At 45.9% G+C, this 17,064-nt stretch overlaps 1 protein-coding gene across 3 annotated transcripts in view; it reads right to left on the reverse strand.

The window, feature by feature from the left end:
* DVL1 (dishevelled segment polarity protein 1) overlaps positions 1-17,064 on the reverse strand; it is a 68,099-nt gene that overhangs the window by 23,816 nt on the left and 27,219 nt on the right. For all 3 annotated transcript variants that reach the window (XM_061351492.1, XM_061351491.1, XM_061351493.1), the window contains exons 3-4: positions 11,018-11,139; positions 6,742-6,854 (exon numbers count right to left, since the gene is read on the reverse strand). In XM_061351492.1, the coding sequence (XP_061207476.1) occupies positions 6,742-6,854; positions 11,018-11,139 (235 nt within the window). The remainder of the gene's footprint in view (positions 1-6,741; positions 6,855-11,017; positions 11,140-17,064) is intronic.

Raw genomic sequence — 17,064 nt, forward strand, 5'->3', positions numbered from 1 at the left:
ATATGGTATTTCACACAGTCCTTGGATCCTTCACAACTATGAATAGAACAAAAGCAAAAGGCAGGGGCAAGCTGGAGCACGGCAGCAGTGACTATGGTCTGTCTGCCTGTCTGCCGTGGCTCAGCCTGACCCATGTTCTCCCTGCCTGTACCTGAATGCTGCTGCTGGGTCCAAATACCACATCAGCAGAAACTCCCTGGCACCTTTCGAGCCCGTTCCAAAGAGCCAAAGCAACGCCCAAACCATTGCTGATGGATTTACAGAGGGGAATGGAACAGGACCTTACGCCTGCGCCTTTCGAAACACGGCGTCAGCTTCTACACTCTTGTCTGCTTGGTGCATCCAAGCAACCAAATTCGGTCCCGCTACAGAGATGCAAAGGGAAGACCCCAACGAAGGGAAACCCAGATCTAAATGCCTCCCTTTTCCTCTTTAACTCTGAACTTTTCTATAGAGACTTAATTAAACATACTACCATAATTATGTCGTTAGAATTACATACATTTTTTGTACAAAGATATATATTTAAAGGCTTCTGATCAGCAATGTGTTGGCCTACATACATAAATCAAAACCTTCAATTTATGGCTTTTCTTCTATCAGTCAATATAAACCAAGAATGGAAATGAATTCTTCTTTGAGCTCTCCAAAAGCCAGTGCACAGCTGGATTCAGCTGGAACCGGAATGGGTGAACAGATGTGAAGGGCTTTTAGTCTCACTTTGCAGATGTGAAGAGGCACTGATAGTTGAGATCAACATCCATATTTCTGGATATTCCAACTAAAACACAGCTGGCTTCCGCACTGGATGAGAAGAGCTCTCTATACTGATAACACCTCCTGTTTACATTTTTCCCTTCCCTTCTTACAGCTACATCTTCTCTGTTCAACTTTAAACAGAAACAACTGGGTTCAACTCCATGTGTCCTGTCGGAACTAAATCTGCTTCTCAGATGCAAACCACTTCAATCTGAGCAACGTTTTATACTTCCCAAACAGCACTAGGTAACCTTGAAGACACAGGGAAGGTTTCCTGTGTACTTAAGGTGCACATTTAAATCCATAAAGTTTTGCCTTCTCTCTACCCAATTAAAATCCTTTTTTCTAAGCTTTTTTTCCTTAGTTTTAGCAACATTATTTTGGGGGTTAGGGATCAGGACCCATTATAATGGAGTGAGTACTTCAACAAACCATGATTGTAAGGGGTTTATTCATAAAACACTCCCAGGTATGCAAGTCCTTGGTCTAAACAAGAACCATTCTCTGCTCTGATTCATTGCCTGCTGCACTAATAACCAGGGACTTTCTGCCTGCCGACCCCTCTTCCTGTTTCTTCGTTAGAGGATGACAGAGTTCACTGAGGGTATCTGACAAAAGCCTTTCAATGTGTCACAGAGATTAGAATAAAGCATAGCCTAGGAGGGTAAAACATGTCCTCCTTGACTTTTATCAACAGCAGAGTAGGCCCTGCCTGAGGGACAAAAGCACATCAAAGTGCTAAATCAAATAAGCCTTGAGAGTGGAAGAGAGCAGAGCAGCATCTGCTCAGGGAAGCTGTAAAGAGGGTTCCGTGACACTGCCGAGAACAAAGGTGAGAGCATCGAGGGAAGAAGTCAGAGCCACGCTCCCAGTTAACAGAGACAACAACAGAGCTTCCAATCCCCACCAGTGCAAAAAGCCTTTCCTGGTTATTAACAGGAAACACGGTACTGAAAACCCCATCTGTGCACTCGCTGTTGGGTGCAGGGGCCAGAGTCCCCACTACGTGAATAGGGAAGGATGATGAGTATGACACTGTCCACTCCTGCTTTATGCTCATACCCACCCATGTGCTGTACCCCTATATCCTGATTTGTGTTTGAAGTTCTGAGGAGCCCTTAAGCAGCCTCTCTGATCACACTGCAGTGCTACTGGAGAGGCTTCTAGACACTGCCATAGGACAAACAGGTCACAGAAGCATCACAGAATGGTTTGGGTTGAAGGGACCTTTAAGCTCATCCAGTTCCAACCCCCTGCCACAGGGTTCCTACTATCTCATCTAAATCTCCCCTCTTTCTGTTTCAGTTGACAACCAGTAACAAAGCTCCTGCTCTCACTGGCACACGGCTGCACGCTGCCAGCATCCCATGCACAGCCACCTGGTCACTTCAAACCTCCAGGCTCTCACCAACCACCTCACAGTTGTTCATACATGACAGAGTCTATAAGGAGCAGTAACTGCAGAGAACTGTATTTTCAGCCATCACCACTAGCGCTCCCATTGCAATCGTTTTGCAGTCCCAGCCCTTTTTGTTCAGTCCTTGGCATACACATCCCACAGCAAGGACTGGAAGCTGGCAACAACTCCTCTTCCCTAACATTCAGGGATCTACAAGTGTGTGCACATTAAAAGCTTCTCAAAACACGGGTCATTATCCAGCATTTTTCAGCTGCCTGCACAACAGTGACGTTCACCCCACAGCACACTCAGTGTTGAAACACCGCTGCCGACACTTGACATCTGCAGGCTTGTCAGAATCCAACCAGTAGCTATAAAACATCTTCCAATGCCAAAGAAAAGCTGTCCCTTAATTACATCCCTAATTAGAGCCTCCACAGCCCCCTTCCCCACTCCTCCTTGGGATACTGATGTGGGAGCTTTGTTCCCCACAGCAAGGGTCCTAGGAACATGTGCCAAGCAGACCTCCCACCTTTCTAATCAAGATCCTCACTCCACGCTCACTTCATAGGACTTTGCCAACCTCACAAAGCAATGAGGACTTTTGTGGTGCAGCTCCATCATTCCGACAGCTCAGCTCTTTCAGACTGGTTTTATAGGAAGCTAATGCCAGGGAGAGATTTGCTCATAATTGGTGTGAAAGTTGATCAGGAAAAGACAAATCCCCCAATTCATACAAAAGCATCTTTGGATACAAAGCCTCTCCAAAAAGAAACCAAGCCAAGAAACCCCCCCAATCATTTCTCTGCATATGCAGCTTCCACAGTATAAATCATTGTACTTTATATATAATATATACACACACACACAGAGAAGGTAACTTTGCTCATGCTGCCTTCACGGGGCTCATCTTTCTCAGCTAGTTCACTTTATTAACCTCAATGAGAATGTAACAGCAGTCCTTCTCCACTTGCACTCCTGGTGTGAAACCTCTTGCTTTAAGTAGGAGAATAATACAGGGGATTTAAATTTAGGCAATTCCCCAGAGCAAAATCCCATCTCTGCTTGTTGAGCCTTCATTGTTCCCCCAGCTTTAGTGAGCATCCACGGATGGGAATTAGGGTGTGCTTTGCAGAAGGGATATCATGCACCATTCTGGTTCCCATTAGCAGAGAACAGTCTATTAAAACCTACTGAAAAGGAATACAGTAAGAGGAGAAGCTGGGGACCCTGCAGAACAAGTGTTCTTGCACAGGTAGCACACTGGTGCACAAAGAACCAAAGCTCTGGCAGAGGAAGGACCTAAGTGTAAAGCTTTCCTTAGATCTCATGCAGCTGTAAATCAGGTCCTGGAGCAAAGTCCAGGAAGCAGCTTCCCCTAGCACCTACTAGGCATTTGAGTCCAATTTGAGTATGAAGCACATACTTCAACTCCATAATTGAGGTTAGCCCAAATCACTCGGATTTGAGCACACTTCCTTAAAGTTAAGCAGGTGCTTAAGTGATGAAAGAGCTAACAACATACTCAAGAGCATTCCATGGCTGATGAGGCCACCTCTGCTGATGCTGTGTGTTTGGACATCTGCAGTAGGAAAGGAAATTCCAGATGGATTGATACCTGCCCCTCTGGCTAGCCTTCTTCCCAATCTTCATGGACAAGGACAACTCACGCTAGGCAGAATTTGTCCAGCCAAATCACTTCTGTTCCTTGATGCCATCATCTGTATAATGCTACCAAAGATAGACTTCTGGACACTGGCATGGGACACATTAACATCAGATACAAAGCTCCCCCTCTCTCTCAAGTATAGTAAGATCCAGGGTGATAATTCCTTTGAAACTACATCCCTACTCATTTTTCTCCCTATCTTGGGCAGACAGCTCACCAAGAAAATGCTAGATGTACTTTAAGTTTTCCAGATCAGTCTCCCTTATGATTTTCTTAGTGCTTGCACCTGGAATGTCATGTACCTCCAAGTACACATGGATGAATGGAGTTTCATTATGTGCCTGAACCCATCACATTCTCTTTGTGGGTACATTTTTGAAGCCAGAGCAGATAGAAGCACAAAAGCATCCACAGCTATTCACTGCCCCTGCATATGGCAGCATAACTTACGGGAAATGGGTGGAAGAGCTTGCAAATTCCCTTGCCTCTGTTGTTATCACAGTGAATCCCTGCTCTAGTAAATCACAGCCTCTCTGCTGCAAAATCCTTTTGCATTTTTAATGGCAAGAGGTGTGAAAACCCTGTCAGATTACCAGGTGTGTCCCACATCTTCTGCCTGCAGTTTGCCATCAATATTCACAATGGCTTTTGTGTGCATGTCTCTAATTGCCCATTAGCAATTCAGCAGAAAGAGTATTCCTGTGATGAGTAATCCTGCAACAATGAAGCAAAGCACACAGGCTAGCATTTGTGAACAATCCTCCCATGGTAGCACACTGTTAATTACCAGCCATCACACAGTCTGGTTAGTTTACTGTCACCTACGCTCTTCAGATCAAAACTGAATGACTCAATCAAATCCAAAGTGAATCAAAACGGAATGAGCTCAGTTACAAACATGGTACATGCTGCTGTACAGCTGGGGAGCTGACTGCACTGCACATATGCCTTGGTTACTCCGTGGAGCAATTCCTATGGACCAAACCGATGAGTACAGCAGTGCTCCAATGAAGATCCCTCACCCTGCCTCTCTGGGAGCTGTGGGAGCTGTGATTTTGGTGTTATTTAAGCAAGGCTCTGGAGAATAAGATCAAACACCAACTGCATTTCCTTCTGCAGGGGAAGGAGGGTTTACCACTGTTTCATGATGCCCCTGAAACACCTGTGAACTGGGTGTCACAACCTTGCTGCCCTTCTTCCACCCTTGTCCCTGTAACTGTGCCCCTATTTTACATCCAGCTATGCTCCGGACAAAGAAGACATGAAGGCTCAAGAAACCAATAGCTCTGCTAATGGGTGATGTTGAAAAGGCCTTAAAATCCTTCTCTAGGATGAGGGTATTTCACTTCTAAACCTCTTCAGTGGCAGTTCAGGACATAGTGCTGAGCTGTGCACTTTGGAGACATGCTTTTGACTGAAAATAACACACTGGTGGTTTGGGACTTTAAATAAAGTATTATTATGACCACAGAAACACTATGAGCATGAAATAATACATTTCATGAGACCAAAATGATCCAGCAGTTGTCCTTGCTTTATGCAGGTTAACAAAACTCACTTATGCTCATACACACAGCCTGTTTTGGGTAGGAGGCCTAAATTGTTTGGAGAGCAGGTAATGTTTGTGTTACTGAGAGACATGTTCTTGCCTGAGCACAGCTTAGGCTGAGAGAAGAAAGAGTATTTCTCTCTGAAGGGAAAAGTATGAACTAGTTTGAGTCCTGGTCTTCTAGAATGGGCCTTGTGGTTTCCAAAAGGCAGAAACTCCTGTGCTCAAACAGTTCCATATGAGCAATCCAGACGAGGGTCTCAGACCAGCAGCTCAACAACCAGCTCTTTTGTCCACAGTAAAACCTGCACTGGCACTAGTTTAGTGTTAAAAACAAATCACCTTTCCACATTCTTCCTGTAACCAGTGTTTAACACAACACCATTAGAAGAGTCTGTCTCTTTCTCTGACTTCCCAAAGGAATCTGAAGTCAGGATCATGCAAAGGCAGCTCTGCTCCACTCACTGAGCAACTTTCATTCATTCAGAGCCAGTTACAGGTTGGAAAGGGTTAAATGAACAGACAGACCCCTGCTTCTAACCCACAGTATATGTATGACTTCTGGTTTTCTAACTGGAGGCAAATACTTTGGTGGGTGGAGAATAAAGCCTGCGATGGCATCTCCTGGGTGCAAGCACTCCATATTCTGGACCATTTTAAACTCAATGGGTGGCACCTATTAATTCTTCATTAAGCCTAGAAATTCCTGTCTGGCAACAAATGAAAAGACCAGGCTTACTTTGATGTACAGACTAGAGGCAAGAGATGGAGTTCTGTATTTACCTGTGTGCTTTGGGTCTATTTATGCCTGAAAAGAAGATCCTCGGAGCCAATGTGCTGTAGTTCCACCAGCATAAAACACTACTGCTGATTCAAGCCTAGAGAACTGTCCTGGGTTCAACTTAAACCACTACAAGAATCAACTGGAATTATTGCAGAGGATTTTGGCTCTGACCTTGCAATGTTAAAATACCAAGACTCAAACTGTCCACACTGCAAACTCCGAACACATCCTATAGATAATCTGTTCTACCTTTACGTGAGCAAACTTCAGCAATGGAGGCAGCCCAGCCATGTAGTGGTCTCAGCACTGGGTGTTGTTATTCCTCTCCGAGCTAATCATCTTCTAATGCTACAGAATACATATTGGCAAAAAGAATCTCTGCCATTTTACTGTAGGTTGTTCAGACCTCTTAGAAAACACTGAGCTTCAAAGCAATTACCAAACTATGCCATTCAACTGGTAACAGCAAGATTGCAGACACAGCTCTGCAGCGTTCATGCAGAAGCACTGGTTGCTCTGAAAGATCACCAGCAAAATCATTCTTTCTATATGAAAAAGAGGGGAAATGGGACAGGACTCACCATCCTCGTGCCCTTCTCTGTTTCTCCGCCGATGCCTCTCTCGTCGGTGGCTGATAACTGACTCTGTTCCTGTTTCATTGTCCAGGCCATCCCGGCTGCTGGCAGCATTGGGGCTGTCAGAGAACAAAGAGGAAGAAACACTGGAGTCATCTCTTCTTTTCTTTCTGATACAAACTGCTGCAGTTGTGAGCAGGTTGAAGCCACAAACCCATGACACAGAGGAGCTGCAGTCCTGCTGCAGCACTGCTCTGCTCACCCCAAAACCACCTGAAGGGTGAACAGACAGGTCAGGATCAATGCTCTGAAGCACAGGTAGTGTCAGCGTGACATTGAAAAGGCTGCCACAAGACTGTTGCATGAAACTTCCATAGGGAAAAGCCTACTTATGGGCTAAGAGAACGCATTGTTTTAGCATGTGCTGAGGTGACAACTGACTACAAGACAGCTTCAGCTGCTAACACACCTGCAAAGGAAATGGGATTTCAGCACAGTCCCAAATTCATGCCATTAAAGCTATTTTAATAGCATAAATTTGCAGCTTATCTGCCTAACATAGGAACAAGCAGATAACACTGGTGTTGGAAGAACAAACCTTATTGACCCTCACACCCATCTCAGCCTCCAAAACACCCCAGGTTCCTGTGCATCAATCAAACCCTCCCATGGTCAACCTGAAGATCACAGAGCCAAGAAATACATATGTGTGTGTTCTTCTAGTAATGCCAAGAGACAACATGCTCTATCAGGGGCCTATTCTCCAGCCTGTGAATTGAACTGCCTTTTCTATAATAAGCCATACCAAAGCCAGAGTTTCAGCTCCCTTCCCTTAAGTGCTTGCTCACCTCAAGCAGCTTTGCTTTCCTGACAATAACCCAAGCTGGATATGCAGCCAAAGGGCAGAAGCTCACCACGGCCACTTTTCATACAGAGCACTGACCTTCAAGGCTGAAGTCCTACAAGTCCCAGCAAAGCTCAGAACAGTTAAGTGCACGTCTCTGAAACGCACAAATCAACCCCAAGTCCTTTCCTCCTGTTCCCAACATGTGAAAGCCACACAGATACACCAGCAGTGTTAAGGTAGTAAGGCCTAGTGAAGGGCTGTTATGAGCAAGTGAGCTTTGGGCACTGAAAGATCTCGATGATGAACTCAGTGGACAGAGCTCTTCCATGAAGGATTCCTTCTCTGTGAGGGCTCTTCTGAGGGTCATCTTCTCACTACCACAGTTAAGAACAAAAGGTTTCAAAGAGGCAGCAGGGAATTTGTTCCTCTGGTTTAGGGCCACGTTCTGCTATGAACCCAAACACACAGCAAGGACTGCTCCATATTCCTGCACTTCCAAGCACTGAGGAAGGGCCATTGCTCAGTTCGTATAAACCAGAGTGCCTTTCACTTCCAGTTCCAGGAGTGGAGGCAGCTAACCACGAGCAGTGGCTGCAATACAGAACACTGAATATGTGAGAACACTTACCTGCAACCATCTGCTTCAAGATCTCTGTTGAGGGAAAAACCCCAGTCATGTTAAAGCAGAGCTGGCTGGAGCAAAGGGGAAGATGGAGATGCTCTTGTTCCCCCCACTGAACAGAACTAGCTCAGCTATTTAGTCTTTCCCTCAGGCTCAATCTGTGTTATGTATCTCTGCTGTTTTGACACTGAGTAAGCTACCTTGGAGGAAGTAAGAAAAGCCTCTTGCAGTGCTGGCAAAGGCCACAGCTCATTTGAATGGACTAAATAGTGGAAATTGATTTAAAGCTCCTGCATGATCTGACGTGGGCAAATGCTCTGCTGTGAAAGATCTCCTTTATAAAGGAGAGCTGTTTTACAGAGTACTACTGGTCTTACTCTTCCCATTTAAAAGGGAGTCCCAATTCACTTTTAGTTATGCCTGGCATGTCCTACTTCTGCACACAGAGTGCATAATGGCACATCATACTTACACCAAAGCATCAGAGTCATTAATGTATTTGTCCTAGAGCTCCACAAGGCCAGAGTACACTGCCATGCATGTTTTACATAGGGAATTCAACTACCAGCTGGTCCCACGGACTTCTGTGGAAGCTGGTCCCAGAACTGGTGTATGTGTAAGCACATGTGTCTAGTGTTATGCTGCAGAGGTGCTGAAAAGCCTTCACACACCCACACTGATGAGATGCACTGACATGCCCACCACAGCATTTAAGAAACCCAGGTTGTTATTCAAGAGTATTTAACTGCATATTTTAAGCCCCAACGAAGCTACAAAAATACCAGTATTTAAGTGTTGTCACTTCTTGTTTCAGTCCAGTACAACTGAAAGGGGAAAGAGTGACAGCTTCTTCCTGAGGTCACCCTGCCAGGCTCTCCGGCATCTCAGCAGCACCATCTGGTGACTACAGCTGAAATCGGCCACTGCTTCCTAGGGTAAACCCGCCTACCAAAGGTGCTTTATACCCTAACAAAGGGTGCAAAGGAACCTCATAGCATCCTCGTTTCCCCTCTCCTTGCTGAGCCAATCAAACTCAATCCAATTTCAGTGCCCATTCCCAAGAGCTGTGTAGGAAAGAGCTTGGAGGTCACTCAACTCTCTCGTGCACATCCACCACTAAACCAGGGACAGCCTCACCCATTTGGGTGAACGTGGATTTAGCCAGCACTAAACTTATTTAGTTTATCCAAAAGAAACAACTCATTTCAGGTAACAGTGAGTTCTGGATCACTCGGAATCTTTAAACCTTGAGCTGATGTGAAATTGTAACAACAAAACATCATAAAGGGCTTCACGCAGAGTAACTGAGTGAGATCCTCTGCTTCCGTGCTATGGAAATATACCTGGGGATCATTAGGCTCTCTTCTGGATTGAAAACATAAAACACAACAGCAATAAACCACAGCAAAACGTGAAGCCATTCAATTGGGAGTCTTCACAACTGTCGTTAGTTATGCCTGGCATGCCCTGCGTGTCCATGGTATGTCCTCTGTGTCCATGGTATGTCCTATTATGCACTGAGGGAGAACAAGTTTTAAAGCAGATCTCCCCACAAGGCAGATCCCCTATTGCAGTTCAAAACAAGGAAGAAAAACGGGGTGGAGAAGAGAGAGAAGGAAGGAAGGTGGTTTATCTAGGAATGAGAACACAGGCCAGAAAGCATAACCTCCTGTGTGGCTGCTCCTGACTCAGCATGACCTGTGGAAGTTACTTCACCCCCTGAGGAGTCCCAGATTTGCTGTGTTCAATGAAGGACCCATCACTTGCAGCTCTGCTGATGCCATGAGGATACAGACAAGGTCTTTGGAACACTGGGGAGAAGAGCAGGTGCATGAGCAGAGCACAGCTTCAACTCCATCAGCCTGAGCACATCAATCGATGGCAGCGAGTGGCTCCACAAAGCCAGGCTGGTGCCTACCTGACAATGCAATGATAGTTTTGACTGAAGCTTGATGTTACAGCTGTTAATGTAGGTGTGGGTCAGGGAGACAAAGAACTACTTCTATTTGCAGCCACGTGACAGCACTCACAGGCCTCTCCCAGGCAGCAGAAAGCAGTTGCTGAACGCAGGAGGGCAGTAAAGCCTTTGCAAGACGAAGTGTTTGGCAGGGTTAGTGTTTCCCAAGATTGCTGGTCCCCCGTAGAAGGCATTTAGCTGTAAAAGACTCATTCACAACACTAAGGGCTCCTCCAGGCAATAACAGCCCAGAAAGCAACGGACAGGCATTGTCACCAGGCAAATCAAGACCCCGTTTCCTTCTCCAAACATCTACCAAGATCACAGCTAGAACCAGGCCCTGCTTTAAATCAGTTCTCTGTGTGTAAATTCCCTGAAAAGGAAGGTATTCCAAGGATATACATTGGCTCTGCACACGTACCAGGAAACGACAAGGCTACCATTACATCAGATGACTCCCAGTCTGGCTATCTGCAGGTCAAGCTGCACATGGAAGAGGCACTATTCTTTATGTAAATGCTTTGTTTTGAGATGAGTGTTGTGCTGGCTCTGTATACTACATCATTATACATAACACAGTAATTAGAAGTTATCATCTGCACACCACAAAAAGCATTTTGGGCTTCCTCTCTACTTAATTCTTCCACAGTGGGTTTCAAATGAGATCTGTAGATTTCACTGTAACAATGACAGGTTGGGGTTTTGCTCATCTCCTCTTTAATTCCTCAGTTCTAACAAGCACACAATACCAATAAATAGCTGCTTTGCAGCAGCAGGGAGAAATGGGGGAAAGGAACAGGCAGGAATTGCATTTCTGGCTTTAAAATGGAATGAAATAGAGACAACTTGCTCTTACTGGAAAGAGGGAGGCCGGGAGTCTCCAATGCCGCCGGTTCTCTCAATGGGAGGAGGAAGGTCTGTGTGGCTCTCGGTGCACTGGGAGCCTGTGTCAGAGTGGGAGCTTTCAGCCAGGACCAGCTGTCAATAGAGAGGAGAGAATTAACAGTGGATAAAGAGGTTTCTGGCCCTTGCCAACAGAAGTTAGGCTTCAGCGAGTGACCCAGAGGTGAGAAAGGTGTATGGGCTATTACCAATCCCAATTAGCCAGCTAAGTCTCTGTAAATAATATGATTATAAGGTCTTTAATTAAATAAATGCTCAAATAATTATACAGATTATTACCTTTCACTAAGAGGCAACTACGTGTTGGCTTTCCTCTATTTTTAGCTGTGGAAGAGCCAGCCCTATATAAGAGACTCCAACCATAACTGGTTCATTTATCAAGGACTAATTCTAACATAAGCATCACACAGATGGTAGCTGGTAAAGAAAGGGATGGAGAAGGAGAGGGGACAGGATAGGAGGGGATCCTATCCTTGAGGATACAGTATATTACTCCTAAGAGTGCATTACACCATGAATGTGAGAAGGCAAACACACACACACACACACACACAAGACTGTCAAAAAGGAACTGCCTGCAGACAACAGTTCCGCAGCACCACATGGAGCCAGCTGCATTATTCAGACTCTTATCACCAAAGCAAGAGTGACAGAGGAAACACCAAAGGGGAAAAGAACATGAGCTTTCCTAATAACTCAGTAATTAAAGCTTCTTTCAGGTGGGGAAGTTGACGGGAGATGGTTAGAAAATGTGGGTATTTGTTCTTTAGTGCTTCCCTGCTCCTGGAGGAAGCCTCAGCAATGCAGGACCTATGATGAAGGCAAACCCACCATACTGATGCAGGCTGCAGATCATCTTGGAGTGCTGCTGAAAAGCAAAATCCAGTGCAACAAAGCAACTCCTTTGTGAATGCTGCCCCTGGGCTGTGATTTCCTGAAGGATAAAGCACTGGGTACCCACTTCTTATTGATCTTCAGTGGGATTAGAGTCGCAAACAGCCTCAGACTACACCATTACCATTATAAAGGGAAGAGGGCTGCAGAAAGTATCCATACTAATCCATCAGGTGCATTCAGGAAATACACCACTTTAAACCTGGATCAGTTCACTACCAGATACAGTGAACATGAGATATAGTCAAACACAAGATAAGATACTGGTAGTATCTCCTGTTTCCAAGTAGCTTGTTAATCCTAGACAAAGGTCTTTCAGGTTTCAAGTAGTAAACCATAAGCACAACAGCCCTGATAACGCAGTGGTCAGTGCAGAACTTGTGGTGCTCACCAAGTGAACAGAAACACCATGAAAGAGCATCAGAAAAACATTCATTGTGCTAGTAGAGAACCCGTGCAGTAGAAGATGGCACATGCAGTAGGGCTGTTACACAGGATGCCAGGCTGGCTCTTCCCCAGCATCAGAAGGATCAGAAAGGCAGTGTAACAGCTCACAGTGGAATTCCAGACTCAGCTGGAGCTTCATAATGAGTTAGCAGCTCTGCCTCTTTCCAGCACCTCACAAAACACCTCCGATTTGATGAGGGTTTGACAGAAGAGGATGACTCTGGGGGGTGCACACTTACTGACACAATACACATGTCACTGCCGTGGCTATACACGCGGGTATACACCATTCCTGCTCCCTGCTTTGCTGTGCTAGCAGGAGCTCCCCATTTCCTCCAACAAGGAGGATCTGTAATGATTTACATCATGTATCCCATCAGCTTTGAGATAACTTGTGTCCTTTTCCTTGACGAGCTATGCTAGGAGTAAACCGCCCCACTATTACATCACTTTGAATGGAGCAGGTAACGCACTATGGGGCTGCCACATTCCAGCCTTCTCCCTGTCTTTCCATGAGAAAAGCAGTGTTAACCCCAGCTCCCTGGCCAGGAGCCAGCCTGATCATTGTGTTTCACCCCCCAGCTTCCCTGCAGTTTTGACAGGCAGCAGTGCTCTAATCCATCCCTTGCACTGGGCTGGTGCTGTGTGTGCTGCTCAGGGGTGTGCCTGGGGCTGTAAATCAGCTGCTGGGTTCCACCCCACTGCATTTCAGTGGGAAATGTGGACATCTTCTGTGTGGCACACATGGAGGAGCTTAATAAAGAAGTGTGGAACTAATTGCAAGTGTTGATTCAGTTCATTCCATCACCCCAAACGCTGTTTGTTTTCTCAACGGAGGTCCTACCATCACATTCCCTACTAAATCTTGCTGAGGAAGTGGAGAAAGCGCATCAGCCCTGGCATGTTAGAGAGGAATCCTAAGTGCTTCTGATGTACCCAGTGGTCCCCACACAGCCACTTCCAATCCACAACAGCACAAGCAGCAGTTCTGTGCTGCGGTAGCAGAACATGCAGCCTGTTCTTGGTGCAAAAGTGCCTGTTGCCTTCTGGATTAGATAGGGAATGCTACCCGGCACTGCCAGGGATCTGCTAAGGAACAGTTATCCTGGAACTCACCTGCAGAAAGAAGCGTTCAGTTCATTGTGTCAACACTGCTCACTTTAGCAACTGGATTTGTGATGCGAAACCCTAGCACAGGAACAGCAGCAAACCTCACATCAGCCCGTTCTGCTTACTGTAAGCAAATCCAAGGGATGGAAGGGCAATTGGAAGAGGATGGAATCTCAGACGCAGGCCAGACTGAAGCTCCTCAGTCAGAGCCTAACAGTGGCACCAAGGCAGAGAACTGTCACAGTGCCAGAAGAGCTTTGATGTCTTCCCATTACTGCACCTGATCTCCAGTGAGTCCTCACATCCGTAGCTCAAAGGGGACGCTGAGCTGAGCTCTTAGGCAGAAGTTCTTCCCTGTGAGGGTGCTGAGGCGCTGGCACAGGGTGCCCAGAGAAGCTGTGGCTGCCCCATCCCTGGCAGTGCTCAAGGCCAGGTTGGACACAGGGGCTTGGAGCAAGCTGCTCCAGTGGAAGCTGTCCCTGACCATGGCAGGGGTTGGAGCTGGATGAGCTTTAAGGCCCCTTCCAACCCAAACCAGTCTGGGATGCTATGAATCATAGCAAGAACTGCCTTTTACAGGGCTCACAGACATCTCAACAGCTCACAGGCATTAGGCCAGCTCCAGGAGCCAGTCTGCTCAACATGGATGGCTGAAGGCACCAGCCAACAAGCACCAGTCTGGGAAAGGGAAAGAGCAAACACTGGTACATTCTGCTCTCACAGTCTCATCTGGCTAAATACTTATTAGTCTATCAGCATGAAAACTACAATATGTAAATGCTGTTACTGAAAGCAGCAGCAGCTCTTCGTATCTCTCATACAGCCACTAAAGAAATAGCTCCAAAAGCCATTTGTATCTTTGACAGCAACTTCACAACAGCCACATTCATCTCCAAGTTGAAAGTCATTATTCCCTATAAAGTCACAGCCATCTCAAATCCCAAGTCAAAGCTTCAGAGCACAGCCCATTATCCACACGAGGGCTGCTCCCGAAGGCCCAATTGCACTAAAAGACTTCCTGATGAGGCTCTTTGTTCCATGAGGAATTCTGTCAAAAGACAACAGGACTCCACATTGCTGGAAGGGCTGCGAGAGCCTATTGGGAATGTGATGTTTATTTTAATAACAAGGAATTATCTATGCCAGGTAGATCAGGCTTCCTCCTTTTATCCTGCATGTTGCCTGTACAGTTGTTTGGGGTTTGCTCCAACCATGGACCAGGATCAACCTCCCATAGCCTGTGAAAGTCAGAAGCTAAAAGGCTTTAAGAAGCCTGTGGCTGCCAGGTAAAGGGTGACCCACTTCAGTGTTTCGAGATGGAAAGATGCAGACTGGGTTTCCAACTCAAACTGCACAGGTACACAGCACAAGGGGAAAGAGAAGGTGGAAGGTGTCCTTGCCCCTGGCAGGGGTTGGAATGGATGATCTCGTGGTCCTTTCCAAGGCAAACCACTCCATGATTCTACGCTTCTATATCCTCCTTCATAAAAAAAAAAAGGATGCATTTTCATGCTTCCTATTATTTAAGGAGCTGAGCAAAGAATTCAGTTCTCAACTTGAGACCAAATGACCTCAGGTTTTTGGCTGGGAGGGGGAAGAAGGAAAAGGTTAAAGAACTGGGATGTAAATGGGAATGAAATAATCCATATCCTTATCCATGTGGAACAGTTTGGGGTCAGGGATTTGGCTTTGCCTACACTCCAAGAACACTGAGGCTTGTTGGAACAACGGGAGTCACATTTTGCTGCACACAAGAGCCCCAGTACTGTGCACAAGATCAGAATGAATCAACAGAGCACGGAACCACCAATGCAGAAGATCAGTCTTTAACTAGACCACACAGATAAAACACAAACACCACTATGCTCTTGAGTGCATTGGGAAGAAGAGACTCAGCTCAGGGATGCAGAAGGCAGCCTGAATATCAGCCTGGGTTTTGAATTCATATCCGTTCAAAAGCACGGGAGAAAGGGGAAGAAACAGGGAGGGAATGACACTGAGGAACAAACACAGTGCAATTGTTACACACTGAGAAAGAGGAAGAGGGTTCTCAGGATTAATTTGCTCCTCTGATAAGAGCTACTGTTCATTCTACCCCGTTGCTTTCAAAGCAGACGCTGCTCTCACGCTATGGCAACATAAGTGACATCTTTATAGCCTTTATTATCTCAAGCTTTCAGGATGCTCTCTTCAGCTTGTTAATTACACAGGAGATCCCTTTTTGTACCATCTATCCCCATCCCATCAGAAAGCCATGCTACAGCCCACTTATCCTTGGGCTGAACACAAACCCACCATCACCAAGATTCAAAGCTCAAGCAGAGCCTGAAAGTAGCATATTCAGCAGCATTGAGCCCTTCAGCCATCTCCAGCTCCTCAGAGAATTAAGGGCCTCACGCCACACCAGTGGCCATTAGCACCTATGTTCTGCCATGGCTTGCAGTGAACCCCATCACATGTCCAGCTCCTGCACAAGAACTGACATAAGCCAATAACCTCATTAAGAAAGAGCCCTGTGCTGTCTCTCACAGCATTCAAGCGACCATCAGGTCTCAAAGGCCATGGCTGTTTGTCTCTGTATTTAAGCATTATTTCATTCTCTAATGAAGATACTTTATCCTAGAGAATGAACACTTCTTTTAACAACCAATTTACTCCTCCATGGAGCACAACACACAGGGATCACTCCCCACTTTGGGAAGGCAAGTAGGCAGATCCCTGTTGCGTTCATTTCTTCCCCTGGAGCACTGCCCAGCAGCACAGGTCTCTATCAGCATAACTGCTTTGAAACACTCATTGATTTTCAAACCAAGGCATTTAGATACCTAACACCCACTGCTGAATGGAAATACACAGCTCTGGATGTCACCCTGGTTATTAGTCAGCTATTGCTATTGAGTCAAAAGGTCAGAGCACAAAGGCTAAAGAAGTCCCTTCTCCATCTGGATGCATTTCCCAGTGACAAAACAGGTAACTTTCAAGAGTATAAACCAAAGGGAAAACTTTATCCCAAGTTTTTAAGACCTCAATTTCATACAAAACTTAGTAAGTGCTTAATACTCTGCACACCTTTGGGTGTGCAAGACGACTGAAGTTAAGCCCATGCATTCCAAAGCTCTGGCTCTACTTGCCTAATACTCACAACCTGTTGGGACTACCCAGCTGCCAGAGAGTCCGAGTGCCTTAAAATTAAAAGCAGTCAATAGAGCAGAAAGCAGCTGATCATATTAAATGATAAAGCTGAGCTCAATTCATCTGCCAGCCCTTGCCCTCACATCAGCAACGTTTTCAGCTGCTCAGAACCCAGCAGGGGCTGTATGTGATGAACCACATGGGATCATTACTTAAGAACACTCTCCCAAGCAAACTGATGTTTAAAAGATACATTGCACTACCCTTACATAATAGTAGCATGCACACATGCACTCTACTGTGAGCAGCAGCATGCAATCAATACTGTATTTGATTTTACAGTGAAGGCACATGTAATCCTCATGTAAAATGTAAGCCTTTGCTTCCGTTGAGACTCAGGACACTTCTAACAACCAG

The sequence above is a fragment of the Neopsephotus bourkii genome, unplaced genomic scaffold (assembly GCF_033783945.1).
Source record: "Neopsephotus bourkii isolate Nb327-2 ecotype Australia unplaced genomic scaffold, CSIRO-AGI_Nbou_v1 NB_593, whole genome shotgun sequence".
In the NCBI taxonomy this organism is placed as follows: domain Eukaryota; kingdom Metazoa; phylum Chordata; class Aves; order Psittaciformes; family Psittacidae; genus Neopsephotus; species Neopsephotus bourkii.